We start from the raw sequence: 14,725 nt of genomic DNA on the forward strand, positions 1-14,725 counted from the left end.
TGTGGTGAACATGTTATGAATACCATCTACTCTCCACATAAATAGCCTGGCAGTTGTGCAGGTCTTTTGTCATTTGGCCAATACCAGAGGTCTGAAACAATACCCACACCAGGCCTAATTATTTTCTAGTATAAAGCAATAGAAGGAGGTGTTGGCAGGTGAATAACCTGAAGAATGAGCAAACAAGAAATGCACTATTTATGCAGCTGATGGGCGGGCAGATCAGACCCCAGAGAAATGGCCATGGCTGACCACAGCACGACTGCATGGCACCTCCTAACAGGTTTTGTGCAGCAGCATGTACAAAGAGCCATGTTTGCATATCTCTGTCCTCTTCTGAAAGGGCAAAAAGACGTCTGGGGTGGTCTTGGCATCCCACTCATCAGCTCATATAGTTTCAGTGCCTCTGTGCTCCAGGGGACTCAATGCCATGCAATATAATCAGTGATGCTTGCAGGGAAAAACTGTGATGTGTCAAGATGAGCTGACACTGAGCACAGGGAGGGAAGATACAAGGTATCATTGGGCAATCCCTGACGGTTTGCTTCCCCCCAGTGCAATGATCCTAACTCAAAGCATCAAGGCCCCAATGTGGAGCCTCCAAGGCCCCCAGGCTGCCCTCCTCACCCCAGGGCATAGTGGGTATCAGTCTCAGGTACAGAGCCATTACTGTTCTTGAGAGCCTCCCAAACCTATTCCCAAGCAAAAGAAAACAGCAATAGCAACAAAAACAACAACAACAACAACAACAACAACAAAAGTCAAGCTTAATTTCCATTCAAAGTGGCAGTTTAAATTATTTCACGAGAATTGATTTTGGAACTGACAATCTAGATGCATCAGAGAGAGCCAGCTCCCCTTTGCAGAGAGCTCACAGTGATTAGGACATATTGGCAGGTGATCATTTAAATTCATACAATATTATTGTACATTATTTCAGTTCACTAACTGTGTCAGCTGTAGGTAGCATCCTGCTGAGAAAATAAAAGCAGTTTTAATTTAAAAGCATCATTATATTTGAATTGCCTTTTCTTCTCTTTGCAGTTTTAGCTTGATTTTCAGCTTTGGACACTGCTGGATCTCCCTATACTCACAGCAAGGACATGATAAAAATCTCTGTGACCTCCAAGTACAATGAGGTGGGGTGTTTATTTTAGATAGGAAAAATATTTAAAAATAATAAAGTTAATGTTTGCTTATTATTAAATGCCTTCAGTAAGCCAATACTAGAATGAACTGGGAGCATTTTGCAGAGCCCTGTGCCCACGTTGTTGCTCTCTGTGCCTGGATATCGAGTACAAAGGAGTTCCTGATATTGAGATCTAGGGACTTCTGCTGGGGTAGTCTGAACAGGGATCTCTGTCTTGCCCTCACAGCAGCAGACTGGCTATATCTACACTACGCATCTCTCATTGCCCTTAGAGGTGGTGGGGATCTGCTCAGCTGTCCTGGATCAGGCATAGGGCACCAACAGACATTTCTCTGTCTGTACTAGAAAGGACCTTTCTCACTTTCGTCTAGTAAGGTGAGGAAGTAAAGTGAAAGCTAACAGAAAGAATTACCATTGAGAGGAAGTGTTGCTGACAGTTTCATCAATGCTATATCGTTTCCCATTGTCTTGGGTTTATAATTTCGATGGTATATAATTTTTTCCACTGAATATGGGTGAACCTGGGTGTCTTGCTGAGTCACAAAACCAACCTGCACACTCCATGAGCTCGGCAAGTACAGGCTGAAACAAAGAGGTAAGAGAGAGTGAAAAACCTTCAAGAAAACCTTCAGGTTTTCTAATTGTCTCCCAGGTTTACAAACCATGTAAAACTCTACAGGCAAATACCTATAGTCAGCTCTATTTGCTTACTTATCTGTTAATATTGGCTATGTTTTGTGTCTAGTTTCCAAAAATACAGAAAGGGTGACTAATCTTAGTAACACACTGGGTCATTCGTATATTATCTGTGCAGCTTTCTACAAACATGAGAGTTTTACATTGGCCTACCTATCTGTCCTCCTATGTGACTCACAGCAGTCAATGCTACTGCCTGACATGTCTATGCTCAGCCATCAGCTCAGCGGCACTTGTGGCAAAGTGTTTCCAAGGGCGAGGCTTTCCTTCTGGAAGGATTTTCTGCCCCCAGTTGATGAGCAGCCACATCTTTCAGCCTCCAGCACATGAGCAGCTCCTCATCTCTTGGCTTCACCCTACTGGGCTAACAGTGCGTTACTGGCCATGGTGGGAAAAGGCTCCAGAGATGTGGGTTGTGTTGCCAGCTCCCATCCCCCTCAGCTTTTGAACATGTCACAAGCAACTGGGTTGTCGGGGACAGAGCTAAGGACAAAAGTCCTAAAATGCTGAATTCCTAAGTAATTATTTTCATGGCAACACAGGGCTTTACATAGGATCTGGGACTGGGGTTTGTCTGTCCCATCTCTTCTCTATACTGGGTATAAAAGCATCCTACGGGACTTGCTCAGAAGCAGGCATCTGTGTTGTGGGTGCATAAAAGTGGTCAGACAAATCCTATTTTAGCTGTCTAAATGACTTTGGTGAAAGTGGGCTGGAGTTTGTAAGAGGGAAAAGAGCTCTCCTGCACTATTAGCAACAAATGAGACTGCAAAACCAAAGAACTCATAAATAAGAGAGAGGGCTACCTTCACAACTACACAAAGAAGAGGAGTCCAAATAACTGTTTAGCATCTACTACTTCAGCAGCATAAAAAGGAGCACTGGATATGTTGTAATGGACACTAAGCGCAGTACAACTCTCTGACTACCACTGATTGATCCTGTCAACTTGAAAAGGATCATGAAATTTACTTAGGAGCCCCAAAGTACCAGAGCATCCAAGTAAAAATTCCTCCTGAGCTTTTAACTCACATGCAATGTACAGAAGTGGCAGATTGGGATACCTAAAGTCTAGCATTTAAGTGTTGTTTTAAGCTAATTTCCCAGGAAGCTGGAAGTGTCCGACATATCTGAAAACTGGAGCCCCTGATCTGGACCACTTTTTTGGGGAGACTCTTTTTCAATAGATACTTGCACTTGTGCAAGAAGAGAAAGAGATGTTTTAGATGTTACAAAGCAATCCTATGAAATAAGGATAACCTGGACTGGCTGGAGAGTTGGGCGGGGGATAACCTGATGGAATTTAACAAGGGAAAGTGTAGAGTCCTGCATCTGGGCAGGAACAACGTCAGGTTCCAGTATAGGTTGGGGAATGACCTATTAGAGAGCAGTGTAGGGGAAAGGGACCTGGGGGTCCTGGTGGACAACAGGAGGACCATGAGCCAGCACTGTGCCCTTGTGGCCAGGAAGGCCGATGGCATCCTTGGGTGTATTACAAGGGTGGTCAGTAGATCGAGAGAGGTCTTCCTTCCCCTCTACTCTGCCCTGGTGAGACCCCATCTGGAATATTGTGTCCAGTTCTGGGCCCCTCAGTTCAAGAAGGACAGGGAACTGCTGGAGAGAGTCCAGCGTAGGGCAACAAAGATGATTAAGGGAGTGGAGCACCTCCCTTATGAAGAAAGGCTGAGGGAGCTGGGGCTCTTTAGTTTGGAGAAGAGGAGACTGAGGGGTGGGTGAGTGCCACGAGGATGGGGTCAGGCTCTTCTCAGTGGCAAACAACGATAGGACAAGGGGCAATGGGATCAAGCTGGAACACAAGAGGTTCCACTTAAATTTGAGAAAAAACTTCTTCTCAGTGAGGGTAGCAGAGCACTGGAACAGGCTACCCAGGGAGGTTGTGGAGTCTCCTTCCCTGGGGACATTCAAAGCCCGCCTGGACGCATTCCTGTGCGACCTCACCTAGGCGTTCCTGCTCCAGCAGGGGGATTGGACTAGATGATCTTTTGAGGTCCCTTCCAATCCCAAACATACTGTGACACTGTGATACTGTGAACCCAATCTCTCCTGCAATTTATTTTTAAGACAAAGTACAGTGCATTGGCCTTTTGCAGTGGCCCCACACCCAGACCTGCTGCAAGCATGGTCAGTGGGACACTCTGAGTAAGATGACTTAGGAACTTACTCATAGACGCAGTGGGCGGCTGTGATGATCCAGCGCGGGGTGATGACAGACCCTCCGCAGAGGTGATGTCCCTGGAACTGCAGGCTGACCTGCCAGGGCCACTGCCGGGGGGAGGACGCGTTGCCCCCCACAATCCGCGGCCTGTAGCTGGCCCGTGTCCCACACACTGCCAGAAAGCAAAGGTTACGGTCCGTGGAGGAAACACACTCATGGTTTTGGTCACCTTCAGCCCCTCTACTCCTAGCCTTGCTGAGTCTGGGAGGTGTCCGTAGCAGGACTGTCCCCATTCCCATGGCCCACATCTCAGGCTGTGGCTGACCCCAAAGGTTTCTCCTCCCCGCTCCCATCCCTACAGCATCGTGAAAAGCAGCCAGCATGGGGGCCGTGGGGCTCACATCTTCTCTCCTGGAGATGTAGTGCTCAGCTGAGTTGCAAAACCCACTGTTCTGCCCTCCTTAAAAGCACAGGGCCCCAGGGGTATACACAGGCAAGCTGAAGCATCTCCTCTTCCCTGGTGATTATTTTGCTGTTGTGTGGTTTTGTTGTCATTTGTTTGGTTGGTTTTGTTTTGGTTTTGTTCTGTTTTTACTTCTTGTAACCTGATCTGAAAACTAGCTGACATGGAGAGGTATGGGATGGAAGTTCAAATGTTAAGACAGAATTTTCCTTTTCTTACCAAGAGGTCAAAGAGTTGGAGTCAAAATATCAGTCCATGGACCCCACTCACAGTCCTTACATGTCTGCTTCCTACTGTGATTCTCACCAAAACACTCCTGCTACCTGATGCTCCAAATCTGCCCTCCCAGCCTATTCTCACTTTCTGAAAATCTTTTAAATTTTATACAAGAAATATAATTTTTCTTTGGTGTGATAAATTGATGGCATAGTATGCCCTGAGTATACCGTTCCTCCCACTTCCTGCCATGCAGTGGATGAAGGACAGTTTCTTATTTTATTCTCACTTTTCCTGATTCTTACCCAAACATTTTAAGATGATCACATTGCCAGAAGTGCATTCCTCTCTAAGATGAAAAGACAGTGCAGTATTAGTTCCAGTCCATAGATACTGGGTTTTTTTTCTATATTGTTTCATCTTCCTATACAGCTATGTGCACATAAATATAAGTAGCTCACATATTGAAAAAGATACAAAGCCATGTACTAATCCAATCTACGTAGGCCATTTAGCTGAAGTACTCAAGTTAGGAGCTTAGACACCATCAGGAGCCTACAGACCATATGTTCCCCTGCTGAAGAGTGGTTTGCTTTTCTGTGAGGGGAGGCACATCAGCAATTTTCAATATGTGATCTGTAGTCTCCTTGGATCCATAACTTGCTTCTCAGTGAAAGGTAACTAAGAAAAACAAGCAATTGTCAGGAGGAAGAAATGGACCATAAAGGGTTCATAAACCCACTGGGAAACATCTAGAAATCTGTAAACTGAAACAAACTGCATCACAATGGAAAAGTATAAGTGTCTGGTGTCTATCCATTTGCAAAAAAAAAGGGATCATGGGATAAATAGGCTTTTCAAATAGCTCATTTTAAATGCTTCGTTGATTTTAATGGGCCTTGGATCGGGCTCTGAATTTGCATTCCAGCAAGACTCCTACTGAACCTTGGTCCATGATGCATAACAACACCAACCACTTACGAAGTACTACATGCCTGAAAAAATGGGCAACAATCTCAGATGATTAGTAATTCTCCTTCTATTGATTGCTTTCTTTCTGTCAGGATGAACAGGTTGAGGCATACCTGAGGTTTGTTGCATTGTGAAGTGATGTCACTTGATCAACTGAAAACCAGTGGCTGAGGGATACAAAATGTCTTTGAAACTGTTTTTCAACTGCAGCCACAGGCAGGTAACCTGAACTCACGTAACTGCAAATAAACCATAAACACAACTTCCTCAGACAGCATTTCAGTAACCTGTTTAAATAATTCAGCGGTTCTGCTAATGAAAACCCAGCGTAGCAACCACAATAATCGGATTCTGACACTTGATAAAGTAATCCTATCCTCCCCAAGAAACATTTCCTATAGTGTGCATGTATTTTTGCTATAATCATGCGTGGAAGACATTTAACTGGCAGTGAAAATAAATTATAATTCTAATATTGCAATAAAGCTTTTATTGCAACAAGTTGACACGTTACCCGAAGAATCAACAGGAACATTGCCTCCTTTTTCTAGAGTTATGATTTGCAACAGGGAGGATGAATAACTTGTAATTTTTTTCTTGTCTTTTTTTGTTGAACAATTGAGATGTATTTTATCCAAAAGGCAACAAGAATGTATTTAAAGACACTTTATACTGCTAACTATAATGTGCAGAAATTAGAATGACACCATTGTAAGAAGTAACAGAGCATCATTGCAAGTCACGACTTCAAACTCTTTCTCAGTTGTGTGAAGTTTGTGAAACAAATGGTGCTTTGTTCAGGAATGGGATCAACCCGGTAAGAATCGCCTCACCAGGATGTTCTCTAATTTTGCGGTGGACCTTAATTCTTAACAGATGTCATGACATGAACTGTTTATGCAGTTTTCCTACAGAGAAAGTAAAAGAAATGGAAAATGATCATAAGATTTTTAGTGCCCCACTGACAGGCTGTATCACTACTAGAGAGACAAACAGAGTCCAGGCACCCCTACCCCATAGCAAAGATTTAACCAAACCATTACGTTTAGCTGTCACCCAGGGTTTATAACAGTAATAAACGGTATTTGCAGTGCACAAGTATTCAGGGCTATTGCCTGCATCATCCCAAATCTCTTCAACAGTAGCATTCACAAAGGTGGATTGTTAAGTCATTTTTTCTTTCAAAGTACAGACTAATATGAAGTTTCATCAGGAATATTAAAAACCTCAGAGTTAGTTCAAAATATCAAATAAAGTTTCTTCCATTTTGTGTTCATACCTTGAGAAACCCAGGTGTTTGCAGGTGCTATTTCCATACTCTGCTTTCCAGTCATCAGAGCAGACTGTTCGCCAGGATCCAGAAGTGAACACTTGCAGCACTGCTTTCTTACCACTCAACCTGACTTTGAGATTTAGGAGAGGAAAAGCTCGAGTGAGTTGTGAAGAAGAACCACCAGGTACACAATAGAGTCAATGTGCCTCTGTGGCATCTACATTTCTTGGCTCACTGAGTTTTTACTACTTGTCCTTTCCATCACTAGGATCCTTTGACAGAATTTTTCTGTATGTGTTTGTTATTTCCCCTCAAGGAAGAGAACCAAGGTATGCTGAGCTATAACAGCCAGGAGAAAGTCGTCTATGCTTATGGGAATGGATCAGGGATGGTAGCTCTAATGCAGATGGAGAAGGCTATCTTGCCCCTTCAGTGAGCCCAAGCAAGCCTTGCTGATTGCAGTGAGCTGGAGCTGCTGATGCTTGTCACCAAGGAGACCTATGATCAAGATAAGTGACAAAAGGTGGTTGACACCACCTGAGCTGCCCAGCACAACCAGAAAGGTGAATGCACTTGCACCCAGCCACCCCTGGGCTGCCATGGACTTTCCTACCTTCTTCCCTCTGTTGAAATCGGGCTGACATGTCTGGGCTGATGGGCAGGAAAGGGCTGGGGAGATGCGTGGGTTGAGAGCTCATATCCCAAGGACTCCCTCGTCACACTAGCCTGGCTCTGCTCAGCACAGCCGTTTGCTGTGGAGAGCTCTTCACACCAGCCCTGCACAGGGCTGAGCCAACCCGTGGAGCCAGCATGGCTATAAGCTGTACTGTATCCAGCCCTGTAGTAAATGATGACACCAGCCAAGAGAGTGATGGGGAAACACTGCAGGAGGCCCAGGTACAGAGTCATCACCTACAGTACCTTCATCCTGCATGTCACCATGTCCTCTGCACCCTGCACCACAGCCACTGTCAGGGTGCAGAGCCACAGCGAGCAGGAGGCACCTGGACCTGGGAAAGAGCAGGTCTACATGGTCTCCCCAGGGAGAAGGGAGGCCACGCACATGGTCACTGGTGGACAGGGGTTTCCCTCAGGTGCCCATAGGCCAGGGCTACAGCACTGCAAAGACAGATAAGAAAAGCAAATATATCGCCCATAGTTTCTGCAGAGGCCCAATGTCTCCCTGGGGAAAACATGCCAAAGGTTGACAGAATTGTGTGGGGTTAGCTGGGGTCAAAAGCTCATGGTTCCTGTCATTCCTCGTATTGCTGTGCTGCCTCCTTACTGCTGGGTACAGGAGTCAAAATTACACATGTACTGATCTAAAAATCAGTTATTCTGTTTACTAATATTTCTCTCCAGTGTCTGCAAACACCAAAGTCATCTTCCATAGCACAGGACAGAGATGGACTACTTAAAATGGCACTGTGATGCCTGAAACCATTACAGAGGGAAACTCAGTCACAGGGGTGTGCATTTCACACATGAAGCAGAAAACTCTGCAGTACTCAATGTACAAAAGGCAGTGCTGATCTCTCCAGTTTCTATATTCCTTAAGGTATTAACAGGCTTTTGCAATCTTCAAAACTGATACAGTGCAACTGTGTTCCAGTGAATACAGAGGGTGCTGTATATACAGACTATAATGCAGTGGTGATATACCTTGGAGGCAGAGAAAATGCCAGCAGTCAAGAAGCACCTTGACTTCTAAGGGAGAAACATGCCTGATATGGCAGTAACAATAATCAGCAATCCTCATATTTCTCTTAAGAGCAGTTTGATTTCTCATAAACTGTAAATCAATACCTCAGGGAGATTGATTCTCTGAAGTGATGATTTAGGTAAGCCATCAGTGTCTATCTTTCTTTTCTCACCCTAACTCTTTACAACATGCATTTCTTGATGATGTGCCAGATGCTACAGGAGGAGGTAGGAGGGACTTATAATCAAATTTAAATTACCACATCCGTACTCATCCTCCCCTTCTTTACAGTTGAAGACACCATTGCACCTGGCTGATTTCTGGATACACTTAAAGGATGATCGGCAGCGAAACTTCCCAATGCAGTTGTATTGGACTAACAAGAATGAAAGAAAACAGGGTGATGAAAACACACATGGATATTAATTTAACACTTCTGACTTCCATTATCTGGCCATATTTCTATCTTGCTAAGCAAAAGACAACTCCTGTACTCTAGGAACTTTTGAAATTCAACCTGGATGTTGCTACATGGTGCTGCCAAACTCATTTATTAATAATGACTTCTAGGAAGAATCAGCCTTGCTGTCTGTGCTGTCTTCCCACCTCCCTCTACCCAGTTTATGTTTCACTCCAGGGCGAGCTTCTATCTGGTGCGTCAGCCCCTCAGCAGCAATGCAAGGAGACCCTTGCAAAATACAAACAGTGCACTCCCTTCCTGAGGGGATGCCTCAACCTGTAACAAGCTTATCCCTGCTATAGGTGTGCAGGAAGTGTTCTAGCATCAAAGTATTTGGCACCTAGAACTAGGCAGGTCACACTTCCCAGTCACAACTCAACTCATTCTACCTTTCCTTTTCCTTTGCAGAAGTTGTTTGTGACAGGGGAAAGTTCTTTATTTCTTCGAAAACAAACTTAGAGAAGTGAATTACAGCAGAAAAATATGGTATGTGCTACCTGAAGCCTCCCCCAGTTTCTAAACTCTTAGCTCAGCACCTGAGATGAATCAGTGAAGTTTTACTAGAGAAAGGTTTCCTGGAGCTGTGGGTTGTCCAGTGTTGTAAATATTACACCAATCCTCTCATGACTGCCAGATCTATTTTATCCCTACATGTAAATAAAATTTAAAGCCATCACATCAACAAGATTTTTTACTTCAGCATACAAGCCACAGTAGCAGTTTAATTCCATTCTAAGTAAGAGGCTCATGAAAAATTAAGCATTTGAATGGTTAAGTGAGACCCTAATGAATAACTAATAGTACTCACCACCCAGGCCAATCGCAACTGCTAGGATTACTGCAAGGAATAAACCACAGATATATGGAAAGTATTTTAGGGAGACAAAAACATGGCACAACGAAGTTGGTTCGATATCTCCTAGAAACCAGACAGAGAGAACAGATTCTGTGAAGTTAAACCAGCTTGAGTTTGCAATGAAACAGATTTATCTGTTATTAAACTAAGTGGCAGTGGTAACCCCTGCATGCACTTTGGGAGCTGACCTGACCTGGAGGGGTTCGGATCCCCCGGCTCAGAGACTGAGAAGGCTTCAAGTGCTTTGGAGCTGGCTAGTGCTCTCAGACACCTCTTTAGTGTTTGCCACGCAAGGTTCTGAATCACGCCCTTACAGAACATCTGGCCTGTCCTCAATGCAAGTGAGAATGTGAGCTCTAAATTTCTATTTTTGTGGGCTACATCACACTGTGAGCTTTACAAGTATATGAGCACTTCTGAAAATGTAAGTCGTGGAATAAAAACGTTTTGTTTGTGTAATCAAACCTGTGTGCAGGATACAGGTAGAGTGTCTGAAGACTTCAGAAAGCTCAAGTGGACTAAAAAATTCTTGCAATAGAAACAGCAATGAACAAACCAGTTTGTCTTCTCCCTACAACCGTTCCTATCTGTGATGCCTCCTGACTCTTGCTGGCACCAAGCCCATGGTCCCAGTGCTCCCTCCAGCTGTAGCCCCAGCTGAATGCTGCTCTGAGCACTGTGGGACAACTGAAACACTGGGACAAGGCTGGAGGCCACATAGCTCTTCCTTGTGCACTGGGGAGCTAAGTCCCATGCGTGCTGCACTCCTCCAGAGTCGGGGTAACAGAGGCATAAGAAACAATTAAGAGGAGCACAAAGATTCAAACAGGAGCGGGGATATTGGAAAAAGACAGGACTCCAAGAAGGAGGAATGTCACTGGTCCTTTTAGACTTGGAAGGAAGGTTAGCTGACAATGATAGAAAGCTAAATTTGTCAAAAACAGGACCCCTAAACTACTCATGAAATATATGGGAAAAGGCAATCTGTCCAAAGTTTTGCTATAAATACAAGGACAGAAAGATGCATCTAAAGTCAAAATATGCATTAGAAGTAATTGCAAGACACGTTTCATGAGCTGGAGCAGTCCTGCTCACTAGCCATCTCCATGGCTGACTGCAACTTAGTGGTATTATCATCCTGGAATACAACAACACTTTCCACTCAAAATAATGAATGGTTCATTCATCATTCATTTCAAACGTATTCTGATACACAAAGGGCAAACTATGGGAAAAATAGTATACACAACTTGGTCATGGGTACACACAGAAACTGGCAGAACCTTGTCTTTCAATTTTAATTCATGCAGCTCTTCACTCCCTCATTCTTAGAGCCTTGAATTTGAGATTGGCAGACACAGTCAAGGATGAGGAGTGTTTCCCAGTGCTTATAGACTCACAAGCAAATCCCAGCCTACACAGACTCTTCTCAGCAGTAGCTGAATAACTGGTTTTGACAGTGGAATTGGTGTCTGGTACACTGAAATTCTTGGACAGCTGTAGTAGCTAATGGACTAGAAAATTAAATTGCTCTATCTTCATCCTCAATGCTCAGCCTGCCTCTGTTGAAGTTAATGGTTATTTTTGCTATGAAACCTATAGGAATATATTCAGCTGTATTTTATATTCAGTTTTTTAGTGGACCAATTTCAAGGTGGGTAAAATTTCAAATAAGCCATTCAAAATTGTATCTGAAAAGCGTGGGCAAGTATTTGCTATGTGGCTGAAGTGTGTGAATGATCTGTCTGTGAAAAATGCTTGCGTACGCAAGCTGACACAAGATGTGATCACCTTTTAATATGCGTGCAAAACTTCACAGCTGGGGGAGTGAGGCTGTGTTTCTTCTTCATCTAAGTAATTGCCCTCTCTGACTGAGTGCACAAGCATAGTTTTGCAAGGCTAAAGACCTGCCAGTTAGATAACAAGGGTCAAAAAGCTGTGCAGTATCCCTACCAGATCCATCTGCAGTGGGGTCCACTTTTACTTGTGGTATGCAGAAAAATCTTTTGAAGGAAAACTGAATTTCTGGTACTGGCAGTTCATCTTCTGTCACAGAGATGATTTCAAGACTTCCAGAAGTGGTATTTGTCTCTTGTACCTAACTCAACGGGTTTAAAACACAGAAAGGAAAAAAAAAAAAAAAAATCACCTTTCAAAATGTTATTGTAGAATCATAGAATAGTTTGGGTTGGAAGGGACATTCAAAGGTCACCTAGTCCAACCCCTCTGCCATGAGCAGGGACATCTTCAACTAGATCAGGTTGCTCAGAGCCCCATCCAGCCTGGCCTGGAATGTCTCCAGGGATGGGGCATCTACCACCTCTCTGGGCAACCTGGGACAGTGTTTCACCATCCTCAGTGTAAAAAAATTCTTCCTCATGTCTGGCCTGAATCTCCCCTCCTTTAGTTTAAAACCATTACCCCCTGTCCTCTCGTAACAGGCCCTGCTAAAAAGTCTGTCCCCATCTTTCTTACAGCCCCCATTTAAGTACTGAAAGGGTACAATAAGGTCTCCCTGGATCCTTCTCTTCTCCAGGCTGAACAGCCCCAACTCTCTCATCCTGTCCTCACAGCAGAGCTGTTCCAGCCCTCTGATCATTTCTGTGGCCTCCTCTGGCCCCTCTCTGACAGGTCTGTGTCTTTCCTGTGCTGAGGGCTCCAGAGCTGGAGGCAATTTATTATATACTTGATGTTCACAAGAGGATCTCTTATAACTAATTTACCAGCAAACTACTGAAGTTAATTTTTGTTCAAATTTGTCTAAGCACAGCAGCTGCTTTTAATAACTCACACTGGGGGTGTGAATCCATCCCTTGCTCTTTAATTGCAATAGGAAACAAGAGAAAGACTAAAAAGTGTATGACACCTGCACAGCACCTGACAGGATTCTAATGCAGGGGCTCACTGAATTTTACTCCAGAAAACCTTTGATTGCTTTCTGCACAGTAAAAACAATTAAATCAGGCAACACTAGAATTCAGCGTAAATGGATTTGAAATGCTAATTTCTGACTCTGGTTCTCCACACTGTCACTAGCAAAAGGAATCAGATTTTTGAACTCACAGTGGTGTGAAACAGGTTCAGATTTGTTAAGACAGTGGAGCTTGTAAGCTGTAAAAATAGCATGTTTGCAGAGTCAGTCCCAGAAAATCCTTACAATGACATATTTTAGACAAAGAATACATGTTTCGTCTGTGACACTATATCTTTAAGTAACCTGGAAAATCTTTTCACCTTTAAGCAAACAGGTGCAATAAGGTTTCTGCTCTTTCATTTGATAAAATTTCATGTATATTTCAATGAATATAGATTTTATATATTTATATATAAAATTTTATATAGAATCTGGTAACTTTAAGGCAAATAAAAGGACAGCTTGCTGTGCATGACTTTTAAATATTAAAAAAAAAAAAAAGCACCTTCTAACTGTTGCATAAGTTGTCCATCAGGAAACAAAACAGCATGGTAAGGAACATTACATGAAAGCACTGATGTATTTAGAGAATATCGCATGCTCCCAAAGCTTCACTCACCTCTTCCTGAGAAGTCATAGTTAAAAGCAAAACTGTTTTCTTTCTTCATTATCAAAAGAAACCAAAAGGAAATTCTGAGGTTGCTAAGCCAGTCTGCTCTGGAAAGTTTTTCGCTGAGCTGCCCACAGCTGCCCATTCAGTCATCTGTTGCATACAGCATTATTATGGCAGCAGCTTGTGAAATTCAACCTGGTGAGGGGTATCAGGTAGCCCCGGATGGCATGGCTGTGGAGAGGGGAAGATAAAAATTCAGTACACTTTTTAATTAGCCTAAGAGTGTCAGGTAATATTGTAGTATTTGCAAACCTTTCTGTAATCCCTTGGCAAAAGAGCATCACAAACTGTACAGGCTGGGGCTTGCTCATCTTTTATCAGAACTCATGCAGCTGAGGAGACTGCGGGTGGGTTGCCCAAGGCAGAAGCCCCAGGTGCTTCATGTCTTTGGCATGCAAGGCCCACAGGCTCCCCTTGCTCTTTCTTTACTTGGTTTAGCCTTTGCTGTGTGCTTGCAACAAAGAGCACACTTAAAGAGGGTGTTTGAAAGAGACACATGGTTCAGTTATGGATAACTTTTGTAATTAAATATTTCCCGGTATCTTGGAAGTACTTTGCAAGCAGTATCTCATGTCTCTGAAGAATCAATTAATTCATGCTTTGGGATTTAGAAAATGAAAATGGATGCTCAGCTTCATAAAATGCTCGAGAGTAGTAATAATGTGGCTTATTTTTTTACTAAGAAGAGAGATCAATAACAGAGGGGAGGGTGGAGAGAAGAAGGAGGAGGGGAGATGAAACAAAAAGCCGTGGCATTGCAAGTGAAACAAGGCTCCTGAGAGGCCAGGGAAGAAATGAAGGTTTTCCATGAAAAAAATCATGTCCCTGGAACATGGTTGTGATGAGGGAAGCTGTTCAGTCCCTTCGCTGTGCACAATGGAAAGTGGCACTTCTATAGGAAAGGATGCTACATCACGATCCTGTTAATTGTTCACATCTAGGCCATGACATCGAGAGTTCCGTGTCATCTCTTACCCCACTCTTTCAGCAGCCTTCCCTGGAAGTGGGAAACACAGGGGGAAATTTAAAAAAAAGAAAGAAAAAAAAACAAAAACAAGCAAGCAAACAGACAAAGATGTAGAAAGAAAGCTGTACCTCTTGAGTTGCTTACAGTGCTCTGATGTTCTCCCTACTGCACTTCAGAGAAAAATGGTTGGAGAAGCAGCCCAAACTG

At 43.5% G+C, this 14,725-nt stretch overlaps 1 protein-coding gene across 1 annotated transcript in view; it reads right to left on the reverse strand.

Moving 5' to 3' along the window:
• Nucleotides 1–13,515, reverse strand: part of TMPRSS3 (transmembrane serine protease 3) — a 34,351-nt gene extending 20,836 nt beyond the window's left edge. The window contains exons 1-9 of the mRNA XM_065845503.2: nt 13,498–13,515; nt 11,918–12,062; nt 9,917–10,027; nt 8,908–9,024; nt 6,953–7,076; nt 5,787–5,912; nt 5,007–5,050; nt 4,029–4,194; nt 1,563–1,732 (exon numbers count right to left, since the gene is read on the reverse strand). Of these exons, the coding sequence (XP_065701575.2) occupies nt 1,563–1,732; nt 4,029–4,194; nt 5,007–5,050; nt 5,787–5,912; nt 6,953–7,076; nt 8,908–9,024; nt 9,917–10,027; nt 11,918–12,062; nt 13,498–13,515 (1,021 nt within the window). The remainder of the gene's footprint in view (nt 1–1,562; nt 1,733–4,028; nt 4,195–5,006; nt 5,051–5,786; nt 5,913–6,952; nt 7,077–8,907; nt 9,025–9,916; nt 10,028–11,917; nt 12,063–13,497) is intronic.
• Between the last annotated feature and the right edge of the window lie 1,210 nt (nt 13,516–14,725).

The sequence above is a fragment of the Patagioenas fasciata genome, chromosome 1 (assembly GCF_037038585.1).
Source record: "Patagioenas fasciata isolate bPatFas1 chromosome 1, bPatFas1.hap1, whole genome shotgun sequence".
NCBI classification, from domain to species: domain Eukaryota; kingdom Metazoa; phylum Chordata; class Aves; order Columbiformes; family Columbidae; genus Patagioenas; species Patagioenas fasciata.